The sequence below is a fragment of the Lepidochelys kempii genome, chromosome 20, assembly GCF_965140265.1.
Source record: "Lepidochelys kempii isolate rLepKem1 chromosome 20, rLepKem1.hap2, whole genome shotgun sequence".
NCBI classification, from domain to species: domain Eukaryota; kingdom Metazoa; phylum Chordata; order Testudines; family Cheloniidae; genus Lepidochelys; species Lepidochelys kempii.
The window spans coordinates 20,143,241-20,156,000 of NC_133275.1; the positions used below are offsets into that span (position 1 = coordinate 20,143,241).

General features: G+C 53.3%; 1 protein-coding gene across 1 annotated transcript in view; it reads right to left on the minus strand.

Moving 5' to 3' along the window:
• Positions 1-475: 475 nt before the first annotated feature.
• GTSF1 (gametocyte specific factor 1) overlaps positions 476-12,760 on the minus strand; it is a 70,100-nt gene continuing 57,815 nt past the window's right edge. Inside the window, exon 7 of the mRNA XM_073319222.1 lies at positions 476-681. Coding sequence (XP_073175323.1) covers positions 476-681 — 206 coding nt within the window. The remainder of the gene's footprint in view (positions 682-12,760) is intronic.

Sequence of the window (12,760 nt, forward strand, 5' to 3'; positions counted from 1 at the left end):
CCCAGCACTAGGGATTGGAATGGCCCGTTTGTATCCCTACTGACCCAGCCACTAGAGGGCGACATCCCACGCAAGACACACACACACACACACACACACACACACACACACACACACTACTGTGTGTGCAAATACACACACACACACACACAGTCACACTGTGGAGGGGCCTCTCACCTCCCCTTGGCTCCCTTGTGTTGGAGACAGAGCAGCAGGAGAGGCTGCTGGACCTCCAGGGCCTTCCCCAGCTGCGTAACAGGGACTGTGCTGCTCACTCGGCAGGTGGAGGGAGTTCATCCCAGCAAAGCTATAGGGGAAATGGTGGCAAGAGGGGTCGCTGCGGGCAGGAATACCCTTTGCACCATCATCCAATGCCCATTGTCCGCTCCAAGGACCGTTGCGCCAGCTTGACTCACCGCAGTCGCTGACCTTGCGCCCGGCATCGTGGTGCGCTTGGGAGGGAAATCAGGGCCCCTCAGAGCGTTGTCACAGGGCCCCTGACACTCGAATTATCTGCTGCCGGCTCGGATTCACCCTGGCGGTTCTGGGTGACATGCAGGCAGATCATCCTGGGCTGGGGCAGAGTGGGAGCAGAGTGCGGCTGGGATCGGTTACAGGCCGGGCTACACGCGAGGTCCCGCCAGGGCACAGCTGCCCCGTTGCAGGGACCCGCAATGCTCCCTGTAAGCACACGGGCATCAGCCACAGCCCACGCGTGTTCTCGCCGTCCATGGGTGCGGCCCCAGGGTCACCCCCACGGCCTCTGCAGCTTTGCCCAAGGAAAGCCCCAGTTAGCCAGGCAGTGGGGGTTGGGGGTTTTGAGTCGGGCCTGACAGCTGCACTCACCAAAGGGCTCAGTAGCTCCTGACTGATACTAAAATGGGCATGAATTGAAACCGCAGAGCCAGACACGTGGGCAGGGACACCCGAGCCCTGGCCCAGAGCCACTTCCAGAGAAGGGAGGCCTGTGTCTGACCCCTCCCAAATCTGGGATGTTCCACTCGGGATGGGAACTACATGGCTGAGATTCCAAGGCCTGACATGGGGCACATCCACACAGGCTGTCTTGTCTCGCCTGTGGGGGGCAGTGTGCACCCTTCACACACACACACACACACACACACACACAGTCCCTCTCTTACCCGTAGAGGGCAGTGCAGTTTGCTAAGCTTGTTGGATGGAGCAGATGGTCTGAGCAAGCGACTCCTCACCTGGCTGAGCACGTTGTAACCCTGGCTCCCATGCTGCACTCCCACCCTTCCTCCTCCTCCTCCTCCTGCCTGTTGGCCCAGCACCCACTGCCCCAACCCCCGCGCCTGGGCAGACTCCCCCCCGGCCCGCACTTGCCGAGCAGGCTCAGTGAGTGGCTGATTTCTTTGCTCACTCCATACAGCCACTAACAAGGGGCTATATATAGGCTGGAGGTTTGTGGTCTGGGCTCCATCTGCTAACATCCATTACCCAATTAATCTGCACTCCCACTGGGCTAGTTAAGGAGTGAAGCGCATTTAATGGCTCGCCGTTTGCATTCGCAGCCCCCGGGGACGCTGGGTGACCCAGATCTGGGATCTCTTGCCCCACAGAGCTAGAGGCACCCCCAAGCATCACAGCCAGCTGCCTCTCTCCACATTACATTAGTCGGCCCAGTTTTCCACATGGCTGTGCACACTCACTGCTGATTTGCACGTGCACATCCAATAGAGCAAAGCAGGCCCCACGTGGCTGGGACAGAAGCCCCTTGCCACAGGGCAGCATCTGCATCTGAGAGGTGACTGTAGCCATTGCATAGCCTCCTTGTCCCCCCGCAGGATTGATGGTCCCATTAAAGAGAGGGGGAAACTGAGGCACAGAGGTGCCATGATGTGCCTAAAGCTGCAGAGGAGTAAGCTCAGGCTGTGCAGCCTCCCCAAGCAGGCTGCGCCTGAGCCCAGGCCTGGATTAGGGCTTGGCAGGATGGCCCCTTCCCACCGTGTGGGAGGCATAAAGGCAGAGCAGTGGATAAGCTGCCGCTTGATCTCTCCCCCCAGTACATACACATGCACATACCGTATTTGGGTTAGGGGGACGTAGCTAGTGATCCGCTCCTTGGGAATGGTGAAGCCACAGTGCAGGATTGGAGCCGTCACTTCCCGGCATGGGCAGACCCAGGGATCAGCCCCACAGCAATAAAAATGCCTGGCAAGAGATTTTGACCATGCACATGGGTTCCTGCCTAGTGCATCTGTCAGACCACAGCCCCGGCTGCTCCCTCTGCCCTGTCCCACAGGGCCACAGAGCTCTTGTATGTAGTGGGGGAGGGAATGGGGCGGGGGTTCCCTTCTGGTCCAGCTGGTTCAGTGAGCTCGGGGTCCCAGGTAACCCACCCAAATCAGTGCGAGCCATTCAATTGGCAGTCTCAGGAGCTGGCTGGAGCCTGGATTTGCAGGTTGGGAGCTCCCATGACCCAGCTAGCCTTTACACACCCCACCTGCTTCCCGGGGTGTCATTGCAGCTCGAGTGGAGACGCGGAGCTAGCTCGGTGCTGCGGCAGCAGGGCCAGTCTGCTGAGCCGTCACTTGGTACCAATCACTGCCCTGGTACCTGAGCTAGCTGCAATCACAGCCCGTGCTAGACGGACAGACAGACAGACGGATGGGCCATGGCCTCTAGGCACTACTGCACAAACAGGAGGGTGGTTTCCAGCACCCAGCTTCCAAGGGTGGCTCAGGGTCCTGTGCTGAATCCCAAACATAAGGGTGGGTCGCTGGGTTTCATCCACTCTGATTCAATCCTGTGTCCCACAGCGACCCTGCTGCTGGTGACTTGCCCCAGGGGTCAGTGCCATGGTGGGGGGCTGGGAAGGGACCCAGGGCCTGCACTCTGCTGCTCTATGTGGCCAGGCAGGAACGAAGGCAGGAGCCCCTGGCTCTGGGGCTAATTGGGAATCCCCCTCACAGCCACTCCCCTGGCCCCCCCATGACTCGCACCACGAGCCTTCGCTCCACCACCCTGCTCCCAGCTCCGGGCAGGGGGGACCGGGCAGGGAAGGGGAGGCCTTGCATCCGCCCTAAGAGAGGAGGGTAAACAAACACACTGGTAACCAAGATGACTTCAGGCTGGGGCAGTGGGAATTGGGGGTGGGGGTCATGGCCAGTTCAGTGCATTCCACAGGAGCTCCAGGGAGCCATAGTGTGGGGAGCAGGGGCAGAGGAAGGGTGTTCCCCCAATATCTCCCTGAACAGTGCCCCCACAGCCTCTGCACAGGCCCCCCAATCCTTCCCACATGCTCCCACAAATCCCTCCCCACATGGTGCCCCCACACCCTCCCCACGTGCCCCCATGCTCCCCCAAATCCCTCCCACGTGGTGCCCCCAAACCTACCCCATGTGCCCCCAAACCCTCCCCACATGTTCCCCCAACCCCTCCTCACATGCTGCCCCAAACCCTCCAGACGTCACTCCAACGCTTCTCCCCGCATACTCCCCCCCAAACTAACCCCACATCACCCCCAAATCCCTGGCCCCACACTCCGCCCAAGCCCCTTCCCATGTGTGTGACCAGGCAGGGGATGAGGACTGAAGAGCTGACCCCAGCAGGACTGAAAGGCTCAGAAGCCAGACCCCGAGGGGATTCTGGTCTGAGACCTTTAAACTAGTCCCAGGGTTGCTTGGGCCCTGCCTCCCGAGTTTGGCAGTCAGGGTGGGCGGCACTGCGCTCACCTGGTCTCCAGATCCGAGGGACCCATGGCGGGGCTGACCTGCCTGTGGATTTGAGGAGGGGAAGGGCAACACTGGAAACAGCTGCGACTGGCGGGACAGGAGCAGAGGCAGGAAGGCAGCAGAGCCCCCTGGAGAGAGGTGTCCTCACCCCTTCCTCATGGTCCTCTCCGTGTCGCAGGGCAGGAAGAGGCCTTGGGGAGATGCAGATCACCTCCTCCTTTTCCCCACTGGCAAAGGTGCTCAGGGCTACACGTGGGAAAACAGGGGGCTTCAGCTGGCCCTCCCCCATGCCCTCCTGGGTGCTCGCCCAGCTCAGGGGACAGTTCTCATTCACAGACTCCAGCTGTGAGTCACACCCGGCCTGGAGAAAATCAGGAATCTTCTTTTCCCACCATGGGCCCAGGCCCGTGGGCTGCTGGGCTCTAGGCGAGGGGAAGCGAGATCACATAACAGAACATCTGGGGAGGAGACAGCTTCCAGGGGCTGGGCTCCTCAGAAGTAGCTGCCAGCTGCGTGCTCGGTCACAGTGGAAGCTGGTTCAGTAGAGGCCCCTGTTGCAGCAAGATTCTCTAATGAGTCGAGCTGGGCAGGAAAAGGGCTTTTTCCCCCATGCAAAATTGTGATGAAAATGATCGTTTTTATCTCGCCCCTGTCCCCACCAGCCCCATCGGCTCCATGGGGGGTGGGTGGGGGGAAGGGAAGCACTTTCCCGGCTACGGAAGAACTGAGGCTCAGGGTGGATGAAGGGACTCACCCAAGGCCGCACAGGAAGCCTGTGGCAGAGCCAGATGCTGAGCCCAGCTCTCTGGAGTCCCATTCCTGTGCCCTGCCCACCAGGCCACCTTCCCCACCTGTCTGCTTGTGAGAGGCTTTGGGGTTGGGTGTAATTAGTGCGTCTGCAGCTACGCAACTACTGGGAATGTGTTTTCCATGTGCTCTGCCATTTTGTGAAGCCAAGTGGATGCAGTGTTACAGAGGAAGTGCATGCATCGCACACACACACACACATGCTGAGAGACAGCATGATACAGAACAGGTGCACAAACATACAACACACCCACTGCCTTACACAGGAGATGCGCCCACCCACATGCACGCCCTGCTCGTTCTCAAGGAGACTTTGGTTTCTGTTGATTTTTTCCCCAATCTGAAAAAAATGTGTTTATACTGTGAGTCTCTTGCCGCTCCCAGTGTCTGGGCTGTGTGTGTAACCAGGCCAAGGTGTGTGGGGATGTGTAAGAGGACCAGGTTGTGTGTGTGTGTGTGTGAGTGAGAGAGAGAGAGACAGGTCTGGGCTGTGTCTATGCAACAGCTCTGGGCTTTGTGTGTGTGTAGCAGGTCTGGGCTCTGTGTGTGTGTAGCAGGTCAGCTGTGTGTGTGTGTGTGTGCGTGTGTAGCAGGTCTGGCTCTATGTGTGTGTGTGTGTTGCAGGTCTGGCTGTGTGTGTGTGTGTGTTTGTGTGTGTGTGTGTCACAGGTCTGGGCTGTGTGTATTTGTGTGTCTAGCAGGTCTGGCTCTGTGTGTGCGTGTGTGTGTGTGTGTGTTGCAGTTCTGGCTCTATGTGTGTGTGTGTGTGTGTGTCACAGGTCTGGCTGTGTGTGTGTGTGTGTGTGTGTCACAGGTCTGGGCTGTGTGTGTGTGTGTAGCAGGTCTGGCTGTGTGTGTGTGTGTGTCACAGGTCTGGCTGTTTGTGTGTGTGTGTTTGTGTGTGTGTGTGTCGCAGGTCTGGGCTGTGTGTATTTGTGTGTGTAGCAGGTCTGGCTCTGTGTGTATTTGTGTGTGTGTGTGTTTGTGTGTGTGTGTGTAGCAGGTCTGGCTCTGTGTGTATTTGTGTGTCTAGCAGGTCTGGCTCTGTGTGCGTGTGTGTGTCGCAGGTCTGGCTCTGTGTGTGTGTGTGTGTGTGTCACAGGTCTGGGCTGTGTGTGTGTGTGTGTGTAGCAGGTCTGGCTCTGTGTGTGTGTGTGTGTGTGTGTGTCACAGGTCTGGCTGTGTGTGTGTGTGTGTGTGTGTGTGTCACAGGTCTGGCTGTGTGTGTGTGTGTTTGTGTGTGTGTCACAGGTCTGGCTCTGTGTGTATTTGTGTGTCTAGCAGGTCTGGCTCTGTGTGTGTGTGTGTGTGTGTGTGTGTGTTGCAGGTCTGGGCTGTGTGTATTTGTGTGTCTAGCAGGTCTGGCTCTGTGTGCGTGTGTGTGTGTGTGTGTGTCACAGGTCTGGCTGTGTGTGTGTGTGTTTGTGTGTGTGTCACAGGTCTGGCTCTGTGTGTATTTGTGTGTCTAGCAGGTCTGGCTCTGTGTGTGTGTGTGTGTGTGTGTGTGTTGCAGGTCTGGGCTGTGTGTATTTGTGTGTCTAGCAGGTCTGGCTCTGTGTGCGTGTGTGTGTGTGTGTCACAGGTCTGGCTGTGTGTGTGTGTGTGTGTGTGTGTGTCGCAGGTCTGGGCTGTGTGTATTTGTGTGTCTAGCAGGTCTGACTCTGTGTGTGTGTGTGTGTGTGCATGCACACGCGTGGCAGGTCTGGGCTGTGTGCGTGCGTGTGTGTGTGTGTGTGTGTGTCACAGGTCTGGGCTGTGTGTGTCTGCGGGCGTGTGTGTGTGTGTCACAGGTCTGGGCTGTGTGTGTCTGCGGGCGTGTGTAGCTTCAACCTCCCCCCCGCCCCAGAAGTTCCGACTCGGGGACACTTACAGCGCTGCTGCTCCAGCACTTTGTGAGGACGCTGCCTACCCCGGGGCGAGGGCTCCCCCTGTTGGCGCAGTGGACCCATTGCCCCGAGAGGTGGCAGCTATGGCAGCGGGACAGGCCCTCCTGTGGCACAGCGCTGTCTCCCCGGGAGTTAGGGTCGCTATAACGGGTTTGTCCCCACCCCTGAGTGAGGTGGTGACACCGATGCAGGTTGGCAGTGCGGACCAGGGCCCAGCCCGTGCTCTCTTGTCCAGCCCCAGGGTTATGCATGCCCTTCAGGAACAGACTGGCAGCTCTGCTCCTTTGACAGTGCAATTGAAAACCAGACGAATGCCTTTGCGGTCTGCACATGACTTGGTGCAGAGCAGAAGATCGCCACTAAACTGTTTCTCACAGAGTTGTAGCCCATTTACCCCACCAGCTGGGAGGAGCCGAACATGCCACTAGCAGGCTGGTGGGAGATGGGTGCCGGATATGGAGAGCAGAGAGGGACAAAGCTCAGCGAGCGGCCGCACCCTCAGGATGGGATAGTCAGATCCCGTTTTGTTTCCCTCTGGGATTGGTCTCTGCTTTAACCATGTACAATCTGTTGTGTGGCGCGAATACCCAGAGCGTGCCGGGTGCGCTGTGAATGCTGGCAGGTTATCAGACAATGTGTTTGTGCAGTGCCTGGCACAGCGGGGCCTTGGTCCCTGGCTGGAGCGGCTGGGCGCTACCATATTACAGCTAATAATGTACCGCACCCAGCACAATGGGGTCCTAGTCCAGGATTGGGGCTCCAGGGCATTACTGTAATACACCAGTAACGTACAGAGAGAAATGGATAGAAACTCCATGCTTGAATAATAACAATATAGCTGTAGGAATATACTACCGACCACTCCGGATGGTGACAGTGGCTGTGAAATGCTCAAGAAGATTAGAGAGGCTACAAAACAGAAAACCCAATAATAATGGGGGATTTCAACTACCCCCCTATTGACTAGAACATGCCATCTCAGGACTGGATGTGGAGATAAAATTTCTAGATACCATTAAAAAGAAAAGGAGGACTTGTGGCACCTTAGAGTCAAATTTATTTGAGCGTAAGCTTTCGCGAGCTACAGCTCACTTCATCAGACGCAAAAATTGAAAGCTCATGCTCAAATAAATTTGTTAGTCTCTAAGGTGCCACAGGTCCTTCTTTTCTTTTTGCGGCTACAGACTAACACGGCTGCCACTCTGAAACCCATTAGATACCATTAGTGACGGCTTCCTGGAGCAGCTAGGCCTGGAACCCACAAGGGAAGAGGTGATTCTTGATTTAGTCCTAAGTGGTGCACAGGATCTGGGCCAAGAGGTGAATATAGCTGAACTGCTTTGCAATGGAGGCCATAATGTAATTAAATATAACATCCTTGTAGGGCGGAAAATACTAAAGAAACCCACCCCAGGAGCATTTCATGACATAAAGGGGAACTACACAAAACAGAGGAGTTAAATGGAAATTAAAAGGAACAGTGAAATGCCCACAAGCTGCATGGGAACTTTAAAAAAACGCCATAATAGAGGCTCAAACTATATGTATACCCCAAATAAAATAATAATAATAAAACAGTAAAAGGAACCAAAATATGTCACTATGGCTAAACAATACAGTAAAAGAGGTGGTGAGAGACAAAAATATGTCCTTTAAAATTTGGAAATCAAATCCTACTGAGGCGAAAAGAAAGGCATATAAACTCTGGCAAGCCAAGTGTAAAAGTATAATTAGGGAGGCCAAAAAAGAGTTTGAAGAGCAACTAGCAAAAGGCATAAAAAATAATAACCACACCAAAGGCTCTTAAGTAAGCAGTTATGAGATAAGAGGGAAGGTCCTCTCATGGATCAGTAACTGGTTAAAAAATATGATACAAAGGGTAGAAATAAACGGTCAGTTTTCACAGTGGAGAGTAGCAGCCGTGTCAGTCTGTATTCGCAAAAAGAACAGGAGGACTTGTGGCACCTTAGAGACTAACAAATTTATTTGAGCATAAGCTTTCGTGAGCTACAGCTCCTTTTCTTTTTACAGTGGAGAGGTAAATAGCAGGGTCCCTCTAGGATCTTTACTGGGACTGGAGCTGTTCAATGTATTCAAAATGACTGGAAAACGGGATAAACAGTGAGTTGGCAAAGTTTGCAGATGATACAAAATTACTCAAGATAATTATCTCCAAAGCTGACCGCGAAGAGTTGCGAAGGGATCCCACAAAACTGGGTGACTGGGCAACAAAATGGCAGATTAAATCCAGAGTTGATACATGGAAAGTAATGCACATTGGAAAACATAATCCCAACTATACATATAAAATAATGGGCTCTAATTTAGCAGCTACTATTCAAAAAAGAGATCTTGGATTCATTGTGGATAGTTCTCTAAAATATCATAATACACCTAATTGTGGCACTCTGTCCTTCAAAGCTGCACCCTGGAACCCCCTTATTCACTCCTGTCATATGATTATGAGAAATTTCATACAAAGCATACAAGGTAAGATTTTATATGAAAGGTCAAGATCTGCTGAAACCCATTGTTCTGTCAAAATGTGTTGATCATTAGTGTGTGTGAAGTTGTGAGATTTTGCTGTATGGTTGTTACTGAAATATGTGGTAAATTTGGGAGTTGTCCACTGTTAGTTCTCCAGTGACAAGAAAAGAGGTGATCCACTCCCAGGCAGGTTTTAAGTGACCAGTAATCAGCAGGGGAGTTGTAAACAAGGGATTTACAATGCTGTAAGTACCACACAAGGGGGATTGCTCAACTCTGTGACTCAGCAAAGCTCATCAGGACGCCTCTGGGCTAGTGTCTTCCAGGCACACAGACTGAGAATATAAAATAGGGGACAGTGGCATCATGTTTTTACCTTTCTCCTCCCTCACCTATGCTGGAAGCAACAAGAACACTAGGAAGACAAAGACTTGAACTGAGGAGACTGGTCCAAGGCTTAAAGGGGAAACCTGTGTATTAAGAACTATAACCTACTTGCAACATCCAGTGGGGTGAGAAAAACTGCTTGATCCAAATACTGCCTAGTGTAATAAGGTTTAAGATTTAGACCACGCACTTACCTTTTATTGTCTTTGATAATTATCTCTGACCTTTTGTACCTACCACTTATAATCACTTAAAATCTAGCTGTCTGTCATTAATAAATCTGTTTTATATTTTACCTAAAATAGTGTGTTTTGCTTGAAGTGCTTGGGAAATCTCAGCTCAGTTTACAAAGGCTAGTGTGTGTCTTTTCCACATCGAGGTAGGGGCAGATTAGGAGATAAACTTACAGTGTTCAGGCTTCCGACCAGGGCAAGACAATATATTCCAGGGGTGCATGGCTTGGGACATTTTCTGGTTCGTGTGATTTGTGAGTGACTCAGGAAGAATTCATGCAATCTAGCTGGGTGTGGGGCTCCATCTGCTGTTGTGCTGAGTGGTAACAGCACCTGGAGGGGTTTGCTGCTTGTCACTAGCAAAGCATTGTGAGAGACAGCCCAGGCTGGAGAGTTAAGGGGTATCCCAGTTCCAGGTTGTACCCCAGGGATCCCATCACACTAATAAATGTGCAGCACACAGCACAATGGGGGCCTGGTCCATGAGTGGGGCTGCGGGGCATGACCGTGATACAGAAAATGAATAGCACTAGAAATCACAGACCACAGAGCCAGCCTTTCCCAGGTTTGGAGTCACAGACAAACAAGTGCATCATCTCTCCACTGTCTTTCAAGGGCTTCCAGAGCTCTGTGTAGAATGCTCACATGAACCTCTTACCTGCGGCTGAAATACAGCCAGTGCTAGGGAGCAGCCCAGCAGTGCTGCACAGCAGGGCAGGATAGAGAGGCAAGAGGAATCCTGTATCCAGCTGGCACTGCAATGGGAATTTGAAGGCGGAGGAACATGACAAGCAGTGTGGGCATCAGGCCAGGGCTCTGAGTTAACACCCTGGCTTCTGGGAACGGTGCCATGACATTGTTAATCGTTGTGAGTTTGCCAGGACTGTAGTTTTCCATCCCTCCCAATGGAGGCAGACCACAGCCACTGCACTGACCCCCTTCCTGCCCCCCCCCCCCAGCCGAATGGGGATAGTCTGCAACTCCTCGATCACCTCTGTCTCCTGCACACTCCAGTGGGGACACCCCCAGCCCCTCCATCCCCCATTGAGGACAGCCTCATGCCTCTGGCCCCTTCCACTGGGGACAGACCCTGGCCCCTGCACCCCACATTGAGGACAGCCCCTGACTCCTGCACTCCCCGCTGGTTACAGCCCCTGACTCCTGCACCCCCCATTAGGGGCAGCCCCTGTTCCTCGTGGCCCCTCCTTTTGCCTGAAACACTATTCCAGACTCACAGAGAAATCCCTTTTTGTGAACCCAGGAGGAAATATCTTCCTGCTTCCGCTCAGCGTCTAGACAAGTTACAGATGTAACCCTTCTGCCAGGTGGAGCTGGCAGCAACCAGGGCCGGGTTCAATATCTAGTGGTTCCTTTTCAACAATACAACACAGAACCGGCTCGAGCCCCCACCCAGGAACCTGGGAAAATTACACACGGCCCCTGGGCGCCTCTGTGAAGCAATACTTCCATGCTCACATGCACAGAGTGTGAGTGTAGAAAAGAAACTTTTAAACAAAGGAGGGAAGTCACCCAACATTAATTAGGGAAAATGCCACAATCATAATTCAGGATTCATAATCGTAAAACTATGAGCAGGACACCCACCCCGGAGTGGGGCAGAGTCTTCTGCCTCATGTTCTTAAGTTGTACAACCAAAAGTTCCTTTTCTGTGCCCCCCTCTACTCCCCCCCCCCTCATAGTGGTTGTCCTTGGTCAGTGAGGACCCAGGGTTCAGAGGTGCACCTGTGTGAGTTCACCTTCCACCCGGGGAAGAAGGCACCTTGTTTGCTCTGCCATCTGAGCACTTGCACTGGCTGGCCACCCTGCCAGCCACTGCTCCTTGCCGCTGGCCTCCCCACCAGCTGCTCCCAACTGCTTGCTACTTTTGCCAACTTCCCATCAGTTACCTTCTGCTGCCACCTGCCTCTCTGCTATGACTTCCGCACATCTGTCTCTTAGCGATTTTTAAAACTAATCAGGCTGGGCAGAAACACTGCGGCCTCACAAGTGTTCTTATGGAGGACTTGAAGCAACAAAAGACTCCTAATGAAGCCTATTTAGCTCTATCTTTGAACAACGGGGAGAAAGAGATTAAACCAGACCAGAGACCTTTAGGGAAGAGTCCACACCTCCTACCTCAAACAGCTGTCCCTACCCTTCTTTCACAGGGCTCTGGCATTTGAGCCCCTGGCTTAATGAGGTTCTTTCAGCTGAGGGTGAACCCTTCATTTGGGACAAGTTAAGCCAGTAGTTCTCAAACTTTTGTACTGGTGACCCCTTTCAGATAGCAAATCCCTGAGTGCGACCCGCCTTATAAATTAAAAACACTTTTTTATATATTTAACACCATTATAAATGCTGGATGCAAAGAGGGGTTTGGGGTGGAGGCTGACAGCTCATGACCCCCCAAGTAATAACCTTGCGACCTGCTGAGGGGTCCCAAACCCCAGTTTGAGAACCCCTGGGTTAAGCACAGTTCTGTTCCCCTTTATTCATACAATAAAGACAACAACATTGGTAACAGCATTTCACTATCTCTGCATTCAGTACTAAAGTGATTTGTAACCCAACTCTAGCCAAAGTTGATCACTTTTGTGCAACACAGCTCCTGTCTGCTGGACACCTACGCAGAGTAGGTGTGTTCATGCAAATACAGTTTGCTCCTGAAGTCTCTCCCGCTCCCAGCTCGCTGTCAGGGGAAAGTTCATTCAAACCCTGCTTACACAGAAAGCAAAGGTGTGTCTGTGTTCGGCTTCTCGCTGTCTCTGGGAGGAGCTGCAAGTCTGCACTGCAGGACTCTGGGCATCCCCCTCCCACACCCCACTCCCCCCCTTTAATAGGGACAAACAGGGAATAGAGAGTGAGTGCTGCAGCAGGGGGAGACGTCATGGACACGCAAACACAGACCCGTCCCAGACAGCTACACACAGACACCCAGCAATACAGGTACACACACGCAGAGGTGCACACACAAAGAGGCAGATAATCACACACAAAGACATGTTCACAAACATGCCAACTAGCACACTCAGCCATACTGCACCCCCGAAGGCAGAGGGGCAGACCCACAAAGACATGGGAGCTGGGAGGCAGCAAACCTGCTTTCCTCCATGTGGCATTTCCTAAAGACCCGGTTTTGTTTGTTTCAGTCCAGCTTGGGGAGGGATTCTGGGAAGGGGAGCAAAGTAGGGGGAGCGGAGCGAGGGGTGGCTGCTGAGGCAAATCTAGCATTCTCAAGGACGAGCTGCCTAAACTGTGCCTG